General features: G+C 42.2%; 1 protein-coding gene across 14 annotated transcripts in view; it reads left to right on the plus strand.

The window, feature by feature from the left end:
- Tle1 (TLE family member 1, transcriptional corepressor) overlaps positions 1-21,612 on the plus strand; it is a 98,908-nt gene that overhangs the window by 52,276 nt on the left and 25,020 nt on the right. For 6 of the 14 annotated variants that reach the window (XM_090329580.1, XM_090329581.1, XM_090329582.1 and 3 more), the window contains exons 9-15: positions 7,715-7,831; positions 12,920-12,973; positions 13,693-13,845; positions 15,523-15,667; positions 16,239-16,340; positions 16,669-16,859; positions 18,472-18,548. In XM_090329580.1, the coding sequence (XP_090185706.1) occupies positions 7,715-7,831; positions 12,920-12,973; positions 13,693-13,845; positions 15,523-15,667; positions 16,239-16,340; positions 16,669-16,859; positions 18,472-18,548 (839 nt within the window). The remainder of the gene's footprint in view (positions 1-7,714; positions 7,832-12,919; positions 12,974-13,692; positions 13,846-15,522; positions 15,668-16,238; positions 16,341-16,668; positions 16,860-18,471; positions 18,549-21,612) is intronic. The other 8 variants (XM_090329586.1, XM_090329587.1, XM_090329589.1 and 5 more) reach the window with 2 other exon arrangements.

The raw sequence follows: 21,612 nt of genomic DNA on the forward strand, positions 1-21,612 counted from the left end.
TCATGTTGTTACTATATCTGAATATGGTACCTAGTATATTGTTTGTTTATTTATTTATTTATTGCCAGTCCTGGCCTGAACTCAGGGCCTTAGCACTCTCCTTGCACTTTCTCAAGGCTAGAGCTCTACTGCTTGAGCCACAGCACCACTTTCGGCTTAGTTTATGTGGTACCGAGGAATCGAACCTAGGTCTTCCTGCATGCTAGGCAAGCACTCTACCACTAGGCTAAACTCCCGGCCTTAATATTTGTTTATTTGAAAAGGGGAAGGTAAGGGAAAAACAAGATCAGTGGGAGGGGGTGGGGGGAGGAAAAATGGGAGAAAAACATGGGAAGGGGTAACAATGTTCAAGAAGTAAAACGAATATAACTGTAACCCCTCTGTATATCACCCCGACAATAAAACTGAAAAAAATGAAGAAAAAAAAAAAGAAATGGATAACTTGAGCACTTTAATAATGCTCAAGTTGGTTTAAAGTTAGCAGGGACACACCTAGTGTGTGTGTGCGTGCGCGTGCGCGTGTGTGCGTGTACATGTGCAATCTTGGGGCTTGAACTCGGGGCCAGGGATATTGACTGACCTTTTATTTTTCAAGTCCCCACGCTCTACTACTTGATCTATACTTCAGGTTTTTGGAGGTTAATTGGAGGTAAGAGTCTCAGGACTTTTTTTTTTTTTCCTGCCAAACTGGTCCTCAGATTGCAGCCCCTGAATAGCTAGTGTTGCAGGCATGAGCCGCCTGTTCCTGGCTTTACCTAAATAATGAACTAATGACCTAATAAATAATGAAAAATGAACTAGTGTGGATCCAAAATGACCTCAAAAGAGGGTCTGGAAATAAAGGCTAAAACTGAAATGACTCACTTAAAATGTGAAATTCTAGGCCCATGGACAACACTTAAGTATACTACTGAGTTAACCTGTCAACAGTTATATGATTGGCACAGTTTAAAACTCTGCTTAAAAAGACAGGTTCTCACTTGTAAGAGAATGTGATCTTAAAAATCCATAGCCCTGGGCCCCGTAATCCTAGCTACTCAGGTGGCTGAGGGCTGAGGTTCCTGGTTGAAATTAACATAGACTGCCATCATAGAGTAAGTATGTTCTTCAGATCCACCATATCACCAGCGTTCTGAGATGTGGTGTGCTTGTCACGTGGACACCTCGCCCACTTTTCTCCTTGCTGTTGAAAAGGAGAAGAGGGATCTTGTTAGTTTCCTAAGTTACCAGTACATCTGTCAGTGTGAATGGCCAATTGGACTACAACAACAACAAAAAAGTACAGCGCAGGGTGATGGCTTAATTGGTACCAGGTGGAGAAGACACACAGATGTGATAGCGTGCGTCGTTACCTAATTGTTTTAATGTTCACCGAGAAGTTAATTGTCAGTGTAGAGTGTGCTAGCAAATTAGGTTCCCACCGCCTTGGTGTAACGGAGGATAAATGAGGTGTCACGAGTTTCCAATCTGTACCTCTGACACAGACCCTCCCTGCAGGGAAGAACATGTTCCCCTGGGGTGGGAAGTAGGGGGGGGGATCAACGTGGCAGCTAAAGAAATCTATTTGAATAATGTGCATTATTTTCACATTAGGGAAAAGCCTGTCTTGCTTTTGCTGATACCCATGAGTGGCTTGTCCTAAAATAAAATTTTTGAACAAGACTGTGTGTGTGTGTGTGTGTGTGTGTGTGTGTGTGTGTGTGTGTGTGTGTATGCCTGTCTGCCTCTGTGTGTCTTATAACTGGGGCTTAAGCTATTGGCTTGAGCACAATCATTTGGCTGTTTTTTGCTCAGGGCTAGTACTCTACAACTTGAGCCACACCTCCATTTCACTTCCTTTTTGTGTTTGTTTTTTTGGTTTCTTGGAGATAGGAGTTTCACAGACATTCTGACCTGGGCTGTCTTCAAATTGATCTCAGCTTCCAAGGTAGCTAGGATTATAAGCGTGAACCATCGATCAGCAGGCCCGATTCTGGCTTTTTGTTAGTTAACTGGAAATAAGAGTCTTAGGGACTTTTTAGCCTGACTTTGAACCATGGTCCTCAGTCTCAGCCTCCTGAGTAAACTGGGATTACTGGTGTGTGCCACTGGTGCCTGGCAAGACTGGTTTTTAATCCTTAGTGGTGCTCCTGAGTCATTGCTATTTTAGTCTTCAGTAGACCTACAAAAGTGTGGACTGGCTGCTTTATCATCCAGAATGGGTCCATGGTGTCCAGAATAATGAAGATAAAAAATGTTCCAGGGGCTGAGAAGTTGGCCTAGTGGTAGAATGTTTGCCTAGCATGCACAAAGACCCCGGATCGATTCCTAGGTACCACATACATAGAAAAAGCCAGAAGTGGTGCTGTGGCTCAAGTGGTAGAGCACTAGCCTTGAGAAAACCCAAGGACAGTGCTCAGGCCCTGAGTTCAAGCCCTAGGACTGGCAAAAAAAAAAAAAAAAGTTCCAAAGTTCAGATTCTAACATTTTCTGGGATACTCAGTGCACTTCTGTAGACCCTGTAACACCTTGTAAATTCGTCTGTGAATGTGTGGTTTTATAATTGCATTGCGATATTTGGGTTTTGCTTGATTTTTGGAGACTTGAATTAACGTCACCTATCCCACCTATCCATGAGGTTCCCATACTTTGCTTTGAACCTACTGCAGTATAGCAGGGAAAGATCCTCTCTATTCTGTATGAAGTGTGTCTCCCACAGTTAAGAAACTGCTCGTTTGACTCCTCAATGGGCTCTGCAGAAATTGTATTACTGTAAGATCTACCAGTTTTTCTTCCCCCTAGCTTTCTTTCCCTTGCTCCTGTCACTGCCCTTCTGTTTGTTTCTGCCTGCCCTGTAAACTTGGGCAAGCATGTATTCATAAATATCAGTTCATGCGCAGCCAGTGGAGATGCCAGGAGATTTTCTGACAGAATCCCAGGTTTTCTGAGAGCGAGTGGTTTCTTATGAAATAAGAGAACTTTGTTCTTCATGGAGAGAGGCCAGCTGTTTCCATTTTGGGACCCTTTTTCTATCTCTTGTACTCAGTTCTCATTTTGGAAACTTGTTAGATACGCTTCTTTTTTGAGTCATTATGGTTTCAGAATTCAGTTTGTTTGGAAAACTCTTGTGTTTTCTGATCTTGATTTGCTCAGGTTTGTCTAGTCTCCTGTGATATAACTCCTTACTCCAGTCCTTGTAGAAAACACAAGGTAAATAAGTTGATTGTGTATATTTCCTCACTGAATTTTAAGACAATGGAAAACTTACATATAGTCTGGGAATCCCAGTCCTCAGGACATTTGTAATAGAAGTCTGCCCAGTGTTTACAGTGTTTGAGAAAATCCTGGCAGATACTTACATTTTACCAGCTGCAAGGTGAAATCAACACTGCGTTTCTTGGCTGGGATGAGAGTCTATCAGTCAGTGTGGAAACACTGCTTCTTGTGTTGATCAGAAAAATGGATTCGAGATTAAATATTTATTTGGCAGATAAATATTTGAAAAATGAATGCTAGGTGGTGAATGCTGTCTGGAAGATTAGGTGCTGAGTGTAGCAGGACTGCTTGTGGCTCGGCAGAAGGTCCTGTCAGCACTCATCTCATGCAAGAATGGCAGGATTCATGGGTAGAAAGGCAGGAAGCTCATACTGCTTTCATTTCATTTTCTTTTTAATATTATTACAATTTTTTTTAGAGGTGAGGTCTTGTGTTGCCATGGAGGTCAGTTATTTATTTATTTATTTATTTAGACAGTCCTGGGGCTTAGGCTCTGGACCTGAGTGCTGTCCCTGAGCTCTTCAGCTCAAGGCTACCATCCTACCCTTTGAACCATAGCGCCTCTTCTGGTTTTCTAGTGGTTAATTGGAGATAAGAGTGTCAGTCAAGGTCTTTAGTGCCCAGGCTAGCTTTGAACCATGATCCTCAGATCTCAGTCTCCTGAGTAACTAGGATTACAGGTGTCAGTCACCTTACCTGGCAAGTTCATTTTATTATAGGCTGTAAAGAATTCATACTGTGTGTGTGTGTGTGTGTGTGTGTGTGTGTGTACGTACTGGTTGTGGGGGCTTGAACTCAGGGCTTGGGTGCTGTCCTTTAGCTTTGTCACTTAAGCTTAATGCTTCATCACTTGAGTACCACCTCTACCTTTTGGCTTTTTGATGATTAATTGAAGATGAAATTCTGATGGATTTTTTTATGCCTGAGCTGGCTTGAAACACAAGATCCTCAGATCTCAGCCTCCTGAGTAGCTAGGTTTAGGTGTGAGCCACCTGGTAACTGGCTCGGTGAAAAATGTATTTATTTATTTACTTACTTACTTGTTTTTAAGTAGTTTAGTACAGATAAGAGTCTCAAGGACTTTCCTGCCCAGGCTGGTTCAAACTGTGATCCTCAACTCTCAGTCCCCTGAGTAGCTAGAATTATAGGTGCGAGCCACTGGATCTGGTGAAAATTATGTGGGTTTTTGTTTGTTTTTTCCCTCTAAAGGTTGCTTTGGTCTCCTCCCAAATTTGAGTGTAATTGTGTCTTCTGTGTTTAGAATGCTTGTGTTTTTATCACACCTATACAAACACTCCCTCACACACATTGTTTTGGAAAAGTCTCTTCGTATATACATGCTAGATAACAGCACCTGTCTATATAGGTCCTCTATAGCATGGAATCAACGCAAATTTCAAAGGAGCAAAAGGATACTCAGTCAATACTCAGGCATCATCATCTCTTAATTATTCCTGAGATGTGTGTTAGTGGCTCCAGATGCCCATCACAATGACCATCTTACACCCTTTAGCCAGAGCAACAAGTAGATAAAGCCTGAGGGGTCAGGGGGGACATGGAGAAAGAATCCCAGAGTAAGAAATCACAGTTTCCTGGCCAATGTTAACAAAACAAAACAAAACACTTAACTGTTGTTGCCATTGTAGCTCATTAGGCTAGAGCTATTTGCTTAAAGCAAGAGCAATCACCAAATCAGTGTCAGGGCTAGAAAGTCTTTCCCGGAAAACTTTTCATGGGAACAAAGGTACTGGGCTATGCTTCGTTTTCAGTGGAGTGGCCTTTACAAAGAGAGCCTGCCAGGTGTCCCTCTGCAGCTGGAGCCAGGGGCCTCCTGGCCCTGCCTGGGACTCACACAGTCTTCAGGCCCACCCTGCTTGCTGCCTTGTTTTGAATTGATTTTGTAATATCAAAGGTATGAAGAGCCATCTTGTTTCCTAACCCATTGAATTCTGCTGTCTGAATGGGCCCAATTTTGAGATAAGCAGGGGGTGCTAATTACGAGGCCAAGTCCAAATTTAGAGGAACTTTTCAGGGCTTTTCAAAACTCATTCAGATTATAGGCCTCATTTAAGCTGCTCAAGCGGAAATTACAGTAGTAACTTCTAACTCATGGAAAGTGGGGGCCTCGGGGCAAGGCCGCCTTCAAGATCCAGCTGTAGAAATGTTACTGTTTGGAACAGAAATTGCATTGTTCCTTAAGCAGAAGTGTAGTTTATTTTGCATTCACAATTCCATTTGACATTATTTTTAAAAATATGACATTCAAAAGTGATCCCCAAGTGGCTGAGTGATTGGGAAATCCAGTGCCAGTAACAGAGAAGGGCTGTGAAGACACCCTGTGGAGAGAGGCTTGAACATTGCTGATTTTACTGGTATACATGTAAGGTTGAGAAGACAATTCTGCTCCAAGTACATCTGTCTAGCGTCTGGAGCACTCCAGGCTATTATGATCTGAATAAAGACAGATGTATATATAATGTGTATTTAATTAATTAATTGATTTATTTAATGTTGATACTGGGACTTGAACTCCTGACCTGAATACTATCTCTTTTAATTTTTCTACTCAATGCTGGTGCTCTACCACTTGAGCCATACCACCACTTCTAGCCTTTTACTGCTTAATTGGAGATATAAGTGTCACAGACTATCCTGCCCTGGCTGGTTTTGATCCGTAATTCTTGGCCTCCTAAGGCTCTGGCAAGAGACAGATTCACTTAAGCGCGCTCTCTCTCTCTCCCTCTCTCTCTCTCTCTCTCTCTCTCTCTCTCTCTCTCTCTCTCTCTCTCTCTCTCTCTCTCTTTCTCTTTCTCTCTCTCTCTTTTAATCTTTCTCTAGCTGTGCTGTTGGATTGGAAAGGTTAGGAAGGGTTCATTTCTAGCAGACATTTATCAAGGTAATTAGTTCAGGGACCAGGCAGCTCACCTTTCAGCCCTAGCCACTGTGCTAAAGACATTACTTTGGGCTTTTCCTTATTGAATTGCTGGGTCCCTCCGCCTTCTGTTTTTTTTTTTTCTAAGCCTCCTGTCATTTGTGTAGCTTCAACAGTCATGAATAAAAGAGCTCAGCTTGCTTTAGTGTCTGCCCCCAACCCCTGGATTAGACTGCCTTTTGGTCCCCAGTTTTGATTGAACTAGGAACACTGCTGGTGGGGTCCCTGTTTTGTTCCCCCAAGGAAGGTAGAGAACCAGCTACCTGGCTGATTATCTCTTGGAAGTAAGAAATGAAAATGTACAGCCTTAAAAAATATATATCATAAAATAAAATAGGGTTGTTTTGATGTGGTCCTTCTTAAAGGTTTCCTCCAATATTTTGTATTTTAAATTTCTGCAGCGAAAGATAAAATAATTGTCTGTTGGCTCTGGCACACACACACACACACACGCACACACACACACACACACACACACACACACACACACCCTCTCTTGAGTCTCAAACATCTTGCTAACATTGGGGTTATCTAGGCTTTGTGAAAAGCAGTTTTTGCCCAGCTCATTCAGCATTGTTCAAGGTTGTGACACATCACTGAACAAATTTCCCCCTTGCATATGCTAATCCTGTGCTTAAAAGAACTCATTGTAACTCTCTACTCTCTGCTTTAGCCTGTGGGGAGATGGGAATTGAAGGGCTGTCAGATCATGTCATGTGACCCCCGCCAAATATCTAAAATGTCTGTTTTCTTTGGGTCAACAGTTCCTACTCAACATATGCCAATGAAAGTATCCTTGTGTGATTTGTGGAAAAGATTAGTCCTTGTTCCTGCTTTGAGGTGGGGAGGGAGGAAGAAGGGAGGGGAGCTGGTCTTGCTATTGAAGATATTCCCTGGCTGAGATTTCTCCCTTGGGGCTTAAATTTCAGTGCTGTTGGTGAGCACCAGCAAATCTTATTTTCAACAATAAATTAAAAAGAATTCAAAAGTCCCTTTATTGTTGCTGTGGAGAATGTGATTTGCCTTTTAGGAAACCACAGAGTTAATCCTACCTGCCTTCTTTATGTTTCTTTGGGGTTGTACACAGTGACTCTTGACTAACTCTTTACTGTGCCTAATAGATTAATCTCAGGATTTGCTCATAGTCTTGTTTCTTTTCCTGACCGAGGACACTGCAGTGTGAGAGAATAAAACCATATTCACACACAAACAGCAAGCTCCCGTTTCTCCCACACTAACTAGAACTAAAGCACATTTTGAGTGAGTAGCGTCTGAAAGATCCACCAGGGATAATGGTTTGATTGCTAAGTCAGGGTCCTTTTAAGTGCAGAAAGCTCTATAAATGTTTGCCATCAAAGTCTTTAGACAGATGACTTACAGGGAACGAAGGGTTGTATAACCATCACCTTTCTAAAACAGATCTCACATCCAGGTTGAGATTTCATGTGTACAGAGAGACCCGGGAAGGAACCTTTGATTAATTTTTTTTCTTTTTCTTTCTTTCTTTTTTTTTTTTTTGTCTTGCAGAGTAATTCCCTCTTGGTTCCAGACAGCTTAAGAGCCACCGATAAACGCAGAAATGGGCCTGAATTTTCCAATGACATCAAGAAAAGAAAAGTGGATGATAAGGATTCTAGCCACTATGTAAGTAAATAAAGGACTTCAAATAATGTTTGTTTGCTTACTGCTCACCTTCAAGTGAGAATCTCCTTGTTCTCCAAGATCTCTGTGATAATTTTACATCTTTCAAAATAATTCTACATAAAAAAAGAGTAAGTTCTATATGGGAAGATATGCTTTCCCTTGGGGATATAAGCGATCCTTATTTCAAGGCTTTGTTTTAGAGTTTAGACTCTCTGTTTTCTTACTACTCATTTAGATGGGCTATGAAAACATCAGGCTGGTGGCACACACCAGTAATCCCAGCACTTGGGAGGCTCAAGCAAGAGGATCCTGAGTTCAAGACTGTGTTGGGCTACACTATAATGCCTATCCCTCCAAAAAAGAAAAAAAAGAAAAAAATTTAAAAAGACAAACCACAAAAATGAAGGCTTTCAAGCACAGCTCAGTGGTACAGTGCATGCCTAGCATGTCTAAGGCCCTGGGTTTGTTCTCTAACACAAATTTAAACAACAAAAAAAGAAGATTATGAAGAAAAAGAGGAAGAAATATGGAAGAAGGTGGAAGAAATTAAAAAAAAGTTGTGCTGTATGGATAATGCTTCTAGAATGACCTCATCTACAAACAATTTTTTGGTTTAATTTCTTCTTCTTTTGGTAGTAGAGATTAAACCCAGGGTCTCATGCATGCTAGGTAAGATATATCTACCCTTGAGTTCCATTCCCAGCTTTAAATGTTACTTTTTGAATGGAGATGCTCCTTCCGTCCTTACTTGTGTGTGTGCTTGCTCTCTTTGAGCTCAACACTAGTGCTCTACTATTTGAGCCACAATGTCACTTCCAACTTCTTTTTTTTTTTTCTCTTTTTCCCCCTGAGTAGTTTATTGGAGATAAGAATCTCATAGACTTTCCTTTCTGTGTCGGCTTCAAACCATGATCCTCAGATCTCAGCCTCCTGAGTAGCTAGGATTACAGGCGTGAACCACTGGCTCCTGTCTGCATTTCATTTTATCCTGTCTGGGCCCTATATATTTTGTAGATATTCTTCCTCAAATAGAGCAAAGCATTTTGGTGTCATGAAATATCTTATTTTTGGATGCTATTCTGGTAAGATAATTCAGGCTTGTATTAGGTTTTGAGGTAAAGTTATTTTCTAATGCAAGTTAGATATAGTAAATTTCTTAATAATGGGAAAAATGTCAGAAGGTATCTGGCTGTAGGGGTGAGATCGCTCAAATAGTTAATGAGCATCGTACAACTGGATGACTCATGACACAAACAGCTAAAACCACGTTCAGTGCAGAATGAGCCAGGCAGACCACTGGCTGTGGTCTGAGGGTCATAAACATTATAGCCAACTTGGAGTTGCTTTGTGCATCTCTGGAGTATCTATTTCAGATCAGACGTGTTCACAGGAGCAGTAGGAGTGTACAGTGCTGAATTGGGCCACTTCTCTAGGGCCCTTGGAGTAAGAGTTGTTTACTGTGTAGTTATGTCAATGTTTAAATACTTAGGTCTCTGTATCCTGCTGGTTTGCTCAACTCTATAGGTAACAGTAGGTTTCTTGAATTACTACTCAAGTTAAGGCTAGGTGCTCTATGTTCTTGGGTTATTTGTTTTTATTCATTCTTTAAAAAATGTTATTATCTTTAGTTATACGAAGGGGTTTCAGTTCAGCACATCAATTCAAATATCAGTTTATGAGTAGAATGGGATTATCGCATTTAATTCTCATGACTCTGACATCTTAATGAGCTGCATGTCATCATCTTCATTTTGTTGGTAAAGAAACTATACCTAGCAGCTCTGAAGTGATAAACCAAAGGTCAGAGGGCAGTATGACTTGACAGACATTGCTTTCTTAGTTTTCATCTCAGATTCCTAAACTCAGTCCAAGGGTGCTCTTCTCTGAGGTCCTTGAATTAATCTGCAGTTTACACTTATGTTTAATAGTATCCTAAGAACCAAAGTCACTGGTGCCCCTCAGTCCTGCCCATGCTTTTTGTTTGTTTGTTTTTAATCTGCCAGTAATGGGCCTGAACTCAGGGCCTTATCATTTTGCTTTGCTTTGTCCATTTAATGCAGGTACTCTACCACTCGAACCGTACCTCCACCTCTGGCTTTTTAGTGGTTAACTGAAAATCAGAGTGTTAGATTTGTATGCTCCGTTAGGCTTGGAAACTTGATCCTTAGATCTCAGCCTCCTGAGTAGCTAGGATAAGAAGTGTGTGCCACCAGTGGCTCTGTTCTTATCTGTTTCCCACAGCTGGTGTCCACTTTGGAACATTGATATGAATTAACAATCATACAGGTGGTCTGGGCTATACAAAAATGGAGAGATTTGCTGATAGAGAGTTGTTCCTCACAGGCTCATGTATACAGTATATGCTAGTAGTGATGGGTCTTGAATCTGCATCTTAGCATGGTGGGTTTGTTGCCTTTTCACTTTAAGTGCAGTAGATTGTGTGCGTGGTGGTGTGGAGATGACTTGAGGTCATGACTTGAAGATTCTGGGTTAGAAGATCTTTGATGTCAGACATTTACTATACTTGAAGGCTTCTATTTGTAGAAGGACCTCATACACAGCTAGGATTTAAATTATAGAGGACTTAGTAACACTCTTCAGGAATCTGAGGGGGGTGGTGCATAGAGTGAGTCTGGATAACCAGTAATGAAATAGAATGACTAAACTGTATTGTAGTAATGTGACTGAACTGTGTGCAACAACCTGTTACACATTTTATGAGGAATTGCAAAAGGATTTGATCTCCCCAAATATAAAGAAATGATAAGGAAACCTAGATACTTACATCTATTTTCCTAAGTACTCAGGAGGCTGAGATCTTTGGATCACCGTCCAAAATCAGCCTGGGTAGGAAAGTGTGAGATTCTTTCCTCTTCAGTTAAGAAGCACAAAACTAGAAGTGGAGGTGTGGCTCAAGTGATAGAGTGAGATGTGCTTAATAGCATCCTGGCCCTAAGTTCAAGCCCTAGTACTGGCACCAAAAAGAAAAAGAAAATGAAAAAAGAAAGGGAAAAAGAAGTGATGAAGATGGAGATGAAAATTAATTATCCCATTTTGATCATTACATATTGTATGCACATACACAGATATACTCCATATATATGTATGTATATATATATGTATATATAATCACATCCATTAAAAAGAAAAACAATTTTTAAAATCACAAAGTGACTTTGCTACATTTAGCCTGTTCAGCCTACGTAATGTGTGGTCATTTTTGTACATTTTTTTTTCTCTTCATGTCCATTTACCACTACCTACAGTTCATGTTCTACAGGCTTTTCTAATAGAAAACAAATTTTCTTTATTAGTAGTTTTCTGTTTTGGTTTTTTCCTTTTCCTCATGTAAAAAATATTTCTCAATAGACAGTTTGAATTATGCTGGCTTCCTTGTTGCTTGTAATTGTATGTTGGTACTGTAGAATTACATGCCCTTGTAACAATGACTACAATATGTGTACCAAATTGTTGAAAATAATCATGTAGTACAAGCATGTAAGGGTGTGACTAAAAACATTTAAGATGGGAGATTATAGAATTGAGGATAAATGTAGTCTGGACTATGGGCTCACAGAAGGCAGCTGTGGGGCTAGTGTGTTGGCGATTGTGTGTGCTAATATTTCTCAAACATGATTTGTATAAACCTAACTGAAAGGGTTTGTAGATAAGAAATTACATACCTACCCCTTTTCAAGAATGTGAATTTGTAGAAATTTCCTATTTCTTTTTACATGCTCATTGCATTTATTTTTCTCTAGGTAAGGCTGTGAGGCCTTTTGGCTAAGAAAGTAGTTTTTGTTGGGGGTGTGGCTCAAGGTGTAAAGCATGTTACTAGCAAGCATTAGGCTCTGAGTTTAAGCCCCAGCACAACCAAATTTTTATTCAGAAAAAAAAAGGGCTGGTAATGTGGCCTAATGGTAAAGTGCCGCGCGTAGCATGCACAAAGCCTTGGTACCACATACACAGAAAAAGCCAGAAGTGGTGCTGTGGCTCAAGTGGTAGAGTGCTAGCCTCGAGAGAGCTCAAGGACAGCTCAGGCCCTGTGTTCAAGCCCCAAGACTGCTCCCCCCCAAAAAAAAAGAAAAAGAAAGAAAAGAAAAAGAATAAAATAAATAATAAAAGAAGCTAGACTTTTTCAGCTTTCCCAAACTTTCATGTAGGAGTAGCCACCTCTTCAGTAGAACAGCTTCTCTGAATCTGTCCCAAGCTCAGTCCAAGCTTGGCGTTTCCATTGATAAGCAAATTTTCTAGCTCTATGACAAGAAAATAAAAGCTGTATTGTAGGATGGCAGTGCCTTCCAAATATTGCCATCTGTCTTCCTCTCATCTCTCCAAAAATACGCCAAGCTTCCTTAGATGAAACTCTTTATTGCAGTTTATATATACAGAGCCTTGTATTTGCCAGGCTGGGGCTGTACCACTTGAGCCATACCTCTAGCTGGCAGTTGTTTCTTTTTTCTTCACTAGTTATGTTAGAAATGCAAACTTTTCTGTGTAGGCTGGCTTGGAAGCTTGATCTTCTGGATCTCAGCTTCCTGAGTAGCTAGAATTACAAGTGTGAACCACTAGTGCCCAGCTTTAAGGGTTTATTGGGTTTTCTGTTTGTTGCAACCTACAACTCTGTGAGCAAATTTTATCTCTATAATTGTGAATTGCAAGATGGATTGATTGTCTTCAATCATGTGATTCATGTCCAAGCAATGATAAGAAATTATGTATCTAACTGGAAAGCAAATGGAAGAAGAATGCTGATGGGAAGGGATACAGCATTCAGACTGCTAGGGTGATGTTACTTGACAAGATTCAGCTAGATTTTCTAACCCCTTGCAAGTGTTTACACCTTGCTGTCTTCACTGGTGATTGCGATTGGGTAGCTGAGTTGCTACAGAGCAGAATTTCCTGTGTGGAGCTTTCCAAAGCCCCATGTCAGATGAGATGAGGGGAAAGGTGATATTCACTCTGGAAGGGAATGACATATGTACCCCAAATAGGTTTTTTTTTTTTCAGTTTCTCTGCTACTGAAATAATGCTTAAAAATTCATTCCTGATACTTACTAAACAGTGTTAAAACTTTTTTTTTTCCAGGACAGTGATGGTGACAAAAGTGATGACAACTTAGTGGTGGATGTGTCTAATGAGGTAACATTTCTTGTCATCAAAGATCATCTTCAAACTGAGTTGGATAGTGTCTTGAGAAATCAGAGCCACACTGCTCTGATCTGTCTCATGTGTATACATTAAGAACTTAATAGTACAGACACTGGTGACTCATGCCTATAATCCTAGCCTCTCACGAGGCTGAGATCTGAGGATTGAGCTTCAAATCCAGCCCAGGTAGAAAAGCCCTTGAAACTCTTATCTCCAAGTAACTATCAAAAAGCGGGAAGTCGAGGTGTGATTCAAATGGTAGAGCCCCAGCCTGAATGGAAGAACGAAAGTAGAGCTCCCTGGATCTGAGCTCAAGCCCCAGTACTGACACAAAATAAAACAAAATAATCTAACTGACACAACTATTATTTTCCTTAAAAAAATATTGTGGGCTGGGAAATGTAGCTCAATTTTAATGTCTGTTTAGCATTCATGAGGCCCTGGATTCAGTCCCCAGGATGCCAAAATAAAGATAAAATAAAGCCTGTTGCCTTGGTCATTTGGCTCCCTAGGTTCGATGTCTGACTCTACTTTTTCTCAACATCCTCTAGGGCGAGTATATGGACGTAAGGAAGGATATGGTTGTTTGCTTTGTAGTGTGTCCACTAGTCAGTTGTGACTATCACCTTACTCATGAGAGCACTTTTAGTATGATTTAAGGCTGTCCATTGTGAGCTACACCATGAAAACTATTGACTGTGTTTGTTTAGGATCCTTCATCTCCACGAGCAAGCCCCGCCCATTCACCTCGGGAAAATGGAATCGACAAAAACCGCCTACTGAAGAAAGATGCTTCCAGTAGCCCTGCGTCCACAGCTTCCTCTGGAAGTTCTACTTCTTTGAAGTCCAAAGAAATGAGCCTGGTAGGTAAAGAGAGCTGGTGCTTGCCTGTATAGTCATGCATTTTATTTTCTTTTGTTTGGAGGGACCCAAAGTATGCAAAATATGAAGATTTGTTGCTTGAGGTATGTTTTTCAATTCTTAGAAAGGGAAACTCCTTCTGTTGTTTGTCCCCATTAAGTGTTTACTTTTTCTCCTGCCGTCTGCGTATGCACAGGCTTCCGTGTTTTGCATATATTCATGACCCAAAGCTCAGTGAAACTTTATAGTCAGCAAATAGTAACCTTGATTTTGCTAAGCTGTCTCATTACTGAGCGATCTTGTCAGGGTATATCATGGAACATGAGCCTGGTAGTTCATCAAAACTTAAGCACACACAAGGGGCCTGGTACTGTGGTGGTGGAGATACATCAGGACCTATTTACTTAATACACTTTTGTAAAATGTGTTATAGTATATGCCTATAATTCCAGCTTTTGGAAAGCTAATGTAGAAAGATCTCAAGTTGTTGGCTAGTTACATTGTAAGTTCCAGGTCAGGAAACTTGTGATGTACAGTGAAATGCTAGGATTACAGTTAAAATCCCAGCTGAGATCTGGAAGATTGCTGTTGGAAGCCAGAAGGGGAAGAAGGCCTTAATGGTTTGCCAAGACGACTCGACCCATGAGCTCCAGTGCCACAGACATCTGGTTTGTGGCTCATGCTCAGCCCATCCAATCCAAGGCCAGAATGAGCTGTGGTCTCTGACTCACAGTCTCTGCTATCCCATGGCACCTTTTAGATACCATTTCAGGGGATGTGACAGAAGAAGATGCCCTTGCCAACCCCATGACTGTCTCAGTATACAGAAGTCCCTGGGTTGTGTTAAAGTCTCTCAATCACAGAAGGCTCTACATTGACCAGATAGGCATGTGGGAGAGGACATATAACTACAAAGGTGGTCATTCTTTTTCTTTATTATTATGGGGTTTTTTTGGTCCATCATGGGACTTGAACTTGGGTCCTATATATTGTCCTTGAGCATTTTCGCTCAAGGCTATTGTTCTATGCTGTGAGCTACAGTGCCACTTCCCCTTGTTCTGGTGGTGAATTGGAGATAAGACTCTCCTGGGCTTTCCTTTCAGGGCTAGCTTTGAATTACAAACCTTAGATCTCCCGAGTAGCTAGGATTATGGGCAAGATCTACAGGGCCCAGCTGGTCTTTCTTTTTAGCTGTATTTCTAACATACAGTGGTGATGGTAATTCCTGTTAGTGTCTCTTGTAACTGCTGGCCCTTTCATCTCCATCCCAGAGCTTATCTAAAGGCAAAAACCAGGCAAAATTCTCCCTCAGCCATTCATGGTGGCCCCATGTATTTCAAGTACCTATGAACTGTCCTCTGGGTGGTCACAATTCTGATTTGGCACCCAGCCAAAGTTCACAAGGTTGATGGGAAACAAAAATTTTTTTAAAATAAAATCTACAGAGGAAGAAGTATGATCATGTTCTGTGTCTGTAGCTGGAGTTTTAATTCTGGCAGGAAGAGGAAAGGTCAACATTTCTCGCTCACATGTTAATGCTGTCAACATTGTGTGGATTTATGAAAATTGGCTGAGGGAGTAGCTAGAAGGTGCCCAGTGTCCCAGCTGCTGTTGTGATAAATTGTGTAATATGGCTTGGATTAAAAATAATACTCATTTAATTTGTTTAATGATACCAGCATGAAAAAGCCAGCACGCCTGTTCTGAAATCCAGTACGCCGACGCCTCGGAGCGACATGCCAACGCCGGGCACCAGCGCCACTCCAGGCCTCCGTCCAGGCCTCGGCAAACCTCCAGCCATGGAGCCCCTCGTCAACCAAGCAGGTACAACCTCCCCCCTTGTTGCGCTGTGTTTTGTTTCTTGGTCGACGTGCTGCTGCATTTGTGATGAATTTCCCCCACGAATATGAAACACATTTGCAGTCACCCTCGTTCCCTATCTCTGGGGGAAAAAAATGGCACAGTAAGAAACAGATGTTTGTCCTTGGGTTTCAGCAGCTGTTTGTTCTCCAACTGTTTATATTCAGTGTTTCTTTCCTTTCCACGTTATCCAAAATCCTAGGGACGTCAGGGAAGTTTCTGATAATTATTCCCCACCTAAGCCCTTTACCAAACTGTCAGGGTAAGACTGAAGTGGCTAGTGTTGCAGCCACAGCGTTGGCTGCAGTTGGCTGATTTTTATTTTTCGGTTAGTACATCTTCAAGAATCAGTGATCTCTCCTTTTGTGGAAATGGAGAAATGTATCCCTGAGACCCCAGTCCATGTGAGGACTCTCAGATGGGTAAATGTGATTTTCCTCACTGGGCAAGGAAAAACAAGGACAACTCAAGTCCAAAAGAAAATAGGCCCCACAGTATTCCTCCTAAACCCATGCTTTGGTTTACGTAAATCTAGGATTTGGTTTTCATTTGGAGTTGGTACCAGGGAATGGAAAGTTCGGACTGAAGGAGAAATCTTGGATTTTATCGAGAAAATCTTCTTTTGAGATTAAGTCAGGTAAACACCTAGTGTCTGTGCCTTCGTTTGCCCTGTATAAATTGGGTACAATGGTGCTGATTCATCCCGCCTCACCCCCTGGCTTCCCAGTGCTGCATACCAATGAGGAAATATGTGGGTTGTGCTTCTGCTGGGGGTCCTTTCTGTCCTGGAGAGGAATCCAGCTCTGGGGGACGGATAGCTCCAGTGTATAAATTGGAGGTGATTTGCCCTCCCCATGCTGAATGACACTAACCAATGACACCGAAATTACTGTGTTGACACAGCAAATGCCATAAGTCATGTGTGTCTTACTTTTTTTTCTTTTCTTTTTTTTTTTTTTTTGCAGCAGCTGGTTTGAGAACACCCCTGGCAGTGCCTGGCCCATACCCTGCTCCTTTTGGGATGGTCCCCCATGCCAGCATGAACGGCGAGCTGACCAGTCCCAGCGCCGCCTACGCCAGCTTACACAACATGTCACCCCAGATGAGTGCCGCTGCAGCTGCTGCTGCCGTGGTGGCCTATGGGCGCTCCCCAATGGTAGGCTGCTGGGTGGGCGAGGGAAACGGCATGCTTTGCTGAGCTCTGTTGGGCGGGGCGCACGCAGGCCTCTCTCCACCTCGAGCACAAAGCCACCCAGTGTTTCTGCACATTTGTCAGCTCTCTGCTTTATTAAGTTAGTGCCAAATGCCTTTTGTAGTGCTGCTTTTTGTGGGTGAAAATGGCAGTGTAGGGCAGCCCTTCCATGGATTGAGGGCATCTGTTTTTTGCCCACCAGAGCACATTAACAATTTTCTTTTTTCCAAATTTCTTCTACAGTGTAATAAGGACTTATGTACTGGGAACATTCCATTAAAATAAAGTAACATGGAAGGAATCATGAATATATTACAATCAATCATTACATTTCAAAGCACATTTAAAAAAATTTTATTCAAAGGCAATGAAATGGTTCTAGTAGCACACAGAACCCTTTTCTTAAGCTCTTTTCTCCCTCCTGAAATCTAATGGAAATATGTTGGAAAAGGCATAGCTTTGAGGGGTTTTTTTTGGTTTGTTTTCTCTGGTGCTGGTACTGGGACTTGAATTTACTGATTTGTCCCTCTCATGCCACTGTTTTTTGTTGTTGTTTGTTTTTGTTTTATTGGTGCTGTACCACTTGAACCCTATCTCTAGTCTGGCATTATGCTGGTTTATTAGAGATGGAGTCACAGAGGACATTTCTGCCATTGAACCACCATTCTGCAGTAGCTAGTATTATACAAGTGAGTTCTATGTACGCGGCCTACATTTACTCTTTAAAGACAATAGCAATGTGGAGGTAGAAGCACTTTGAATGTACGTTACACTCAGACAGACTGAAAGTGTGGGGTTATTGTCTTCCTACCCTGCCTTCTGCCCTTGCAGATAGCCCAGTTTTGACCAAAGAGATACAAAACTGGATTTGAAGGGTGAAACTAATTATCAGAGAAGGCATAGAGTATCACTTAGGGCAACACACTGCATTGACAACTTGAAATGTGCCATGTACTATTCTTTCCCGCACCCTCTTCAACTAGCATTTCTCCCATTGAGGGTGAAATCAAATAAAACAGTTTTCCCCCAATGTTCCCCTTGGCAGAAGAACTCTGCAGAGGAGCTACTGAGGGAGTAGTTGCTGTTATGCTAGAAACAAAAGAGGGGCTCCATGTATGAATCTGTGAGCATTGATGATACTTCTGATAGTCATTGTTGGGGAGATGCTATAGGCACCTGACCACAGAGGCCTAGGATGCTACTAATGCCCTCCAGTGCCCAGCATAGCTCTGAAGCTGGCCCCAAGTGTCCACAGTGCTGGATTTATCACTGCATCTCCTCTCGGTTTACTGTACCTGACAGGACATCCCAGGGCTTGTGCTCGGGATGGAAGCTTGTGCTCGGTGCACAGACAGCCAAAGCCTTTTTCCATCTCTCAGCAGGGAAGTGTGTCCTGTGCAGTTCAGAGGTGGTTCTGTGTTCCTTCTATCTATATTGTAAAAAGTTGGAGTCCCTGGTGTTACCATTCCTATTGAGATTGCTTTGGGGACATCTGTGTTTCTAATGGAAAGTCGATATTCACCAAGTGCCTATGTTGCATGCACTGAATCTTCCATGCATTGTTTTTGATTTCCAGGTTGGGTTTGATCCTCCTCCCCACATGAGAGTGCCTACCATCCCTCCCAACCTGGCAGGAATCCCTGGGGGAAAGCCGTAAGTACCTCGGTGCCCCGGTTGAGGTTTGTTTCAAAGGAGGCATGGTGTCAGCAGGGTGGTATCCTAAGGGAGGACAGGCTTGGGTGTTTCCAAGGAGACTTCTGGTGTCTTTTCCTGAGGAGTGTTAACACTTACTATAAATAGGCAACTTGGAGGTGTCATGCCTCTGGCTTCTCCCTGTGGGTGATCTCATGAGTTTAGTTATTTCTGGAGAGAAGCTGTTGGAGATGAGGACGAGGTGGGAGGAAAGAGCTGGAGGTGGTTGGCCTTCCTTAACTTGACCTTCTTCAGAAAGCTGCTCTGCCTGGATGTGTGCTTGGTGGGTAACTGGCAGAGCTTTTTTACCCGGGCTGTGCAGTTCTGTGGGCGGTGAGCTGTCATGAACTCTCTGCAGTCTCAGAGATTTGAAAGGTGTCATCGCTTTCCCCAGCTTAGTGCTAACTTTTCCTTATTTGGTGAAAAGTGATCAGATGTATAGGATACCAGCATCCTCTATTGACTCTCCAATACTATCTATCTATCTATCTATCTATCTATCTATCTATCTATCTATCTATACACATACTTATAATTTATTTTGGGGTGGAGGGGTAACAGTACCAGGCCCATGGGACTCTCCCTTACATTTTTGTTCAAGCTGGTGCTTTACCACTTGACACAGGTCTACTTTTGGATTTATTTTATTTTTTTAACATTGGATATTCATTTACATTTTATTTTATTTCTGCCAGTCCTGGGCTTGATCTCAGGGCCTGAGCACTGTCCTTGGACTTTCTCAAGGCTCTACCACTTGAGTCTCGGCACCACTTCCAGCTTTTTTTTTTCTATGTATGTGGTACCAAGAAATCGAACCCAGGTCTTAGTGCATGCGAGGCAAGAATTCTACCACTAGGCCAAACTCCCAGCCCTATTTTATTGTTTTTAAAGCCCTGAGGGGCCCAGGAGTTTGACCTAGTGGTAGAGTGCTTGCCTAGCAGGCACAAAAAACCAGGTCCAATTCCTCAGTACCACATACATAGAAAAAAGCTGGAAATGGTCCTGTGGCTCAAGTGGTAGAGTGCTACCCTTGAGGAAAAGACAAAGGACAGTGCTCAGGCCCTGAGTTCAAGCCCTAGGACTGGCCAAAAAAAAGTCCTGAGAACTTTCTTTTCCAAAGTGTTATATAAAGTTTTCGTATACAACATGCACTTGTATTGTTGGTGTTACAGCAGTCTTTTCATCAACCATCTACAAACCAATGAAGTGTCAGGACTTCTCTTTTTTCCCCTCTCTCACATACACAGAAGCATACACACCCATACATGCATATCTCCCTCTCTCTCACATACACACACCCTAAACACATTACTAGTCAAGTCACTTCTCATATTAGTATGCTTATTTCTGGATTTTTTGGTAGTTACTTGGGGATCGACTTTCCTGCCCTGGCTCTCTTCAAACTCAGACTGCAGATCTCGGCCTCCAGAGTAGCTAGTATTATATGCATGAGCCTCTGGACCACAGCCCCTGTTACAGATTTGATGAATGGGTTAGCCTATGAGGTAACAATCATAGAAAACAAAGAGGCTTATGGGGAAACTAGAGAGATGGGCTAAAAGCCCAGGTGCATTCAGTTTTATTGCAAACAAAGCCACTCACTTTCCATCACCTTAGTTTATCAGTAGCATGACTGAAAAGAATTAGAAAAGTCTCAACTTTCATAAAAAAAATACTAAAATATGTCTATCTGAAATTCAACAGATACTTTACTGGTCTTTTTGCCAGGGTAAAATTGGTAGAAGGCCTTTTGAAATGTTGACTTTCTGAGTAAGAAGTCCTAATGGGACTTAAGTGTTCTGTTTTTTGCTTTTGTTTCCCCTGGATTGTTTTCTGGAGACCACAAGGTCTTATTTTGTAGCCCAGGGCAGCCTGAAACTCACTATGTAGCCAAGGCTAACCTTGAACTTGGAATCCTTCTTCTGCTGCCTTTCAGGTTCTGGAGTGACAGGTGGGAATCACTGGGTCTGGCAGACATCTTTGACTTACCTTTTTTCATTTCACTTTGCCTTTCTGTGGTTGCTTTTATGTCTGTGTCACTTGCATATCATATTACCACATGATGTTGGATGGTCTGGTCACCATTGTTGCTTGTGTGGTTTAATTGGAGTCTTATTTCAAGTAGAAAAGGCTCTCAACCTATCACCTGCACAGCAGATTTCTTTTGCTGCACTTCTCCTGTGTTACTGCTCTGTGGTTCATGTTGAAATGAGACTTGTTCTCCACTAGGAGTTAGCAGAGATGTTGAGAATTTCAGGGGACATGTTGGCCCAGTGAAGACCGGATGGGAGGAGGGGCAGTGTCACGAAATGCTTACTTAGCCGGTTACTCTCTTCCAGTTGGATACCCATGAGCTGCAGTATGGTGTGCAGTGTGCGCTCAGGCATGCCCACTGCCAACCTGGGGTGTTCTTGGACGCTTTGGGGCGTGTTTGCTTTTCCTAGGATTCCTAACAGTGTAGCTGTTGTAATCCAGTTGGATCAGTGAGCAGATAAATGGCAAATGATTAGTGTCGCCTATGAAGCAATCATTTATATTAGCGGATGAATCGTTGGAGGAACTAATAGACAAATTAAGGCCAAGGTTGACTGAGCCTTAGGGAAAGCCAGCTTCAAGAGTCATACGACTTCTACAGTGTTGTCCAGCTGCTGAGACACTCTATCTTGAGGGTCATCTGAAGAGCAGTTGGGGTCGGCAGGCACAGCTGAGAGCTACAGTACTAAGGGGCAGAAGGCTGTTGTGTGGGCCGTGCTTAGTTTGGACCTTATACTTTGTGTGTGTGTGTGTGTGTGTGTGTGTGTGCTCGCGCGCGCGCTAGTGTGATTCGAAGCAGAAGCGAGTAACATAGTACTTAGAGCTTTTGAGCAACTTCCCTTTTTTTTATTCAAAGCTGTATAAAGCCTGGTACAGGAAGTTCTGCTTATAGTCTTTAACACTTTTTTTTCTGGCCAGCCTATCTCGATGAACAAGCCCATCATAGTCACGATTGCCTGTCATCCCCACTCTATGGATAGCATGTAGAGGA

The sequence above is a fragment of the Megascapheus bottae genome, chromosome 3 (assembly GCF_031878675.1).
Source record: "Megascapheus bottae isolate mThoBot1 chromosome 3, mThoBot2.hap1, whole genome shotgun sequence".
Classification (NCBI taxonomy): domain Eukaryota; kingdom Metazoa; phylum Chordata; class Mammalia; order Rodentia; family Geomyidae; genus Megascapheus; species Megascapheus bottae.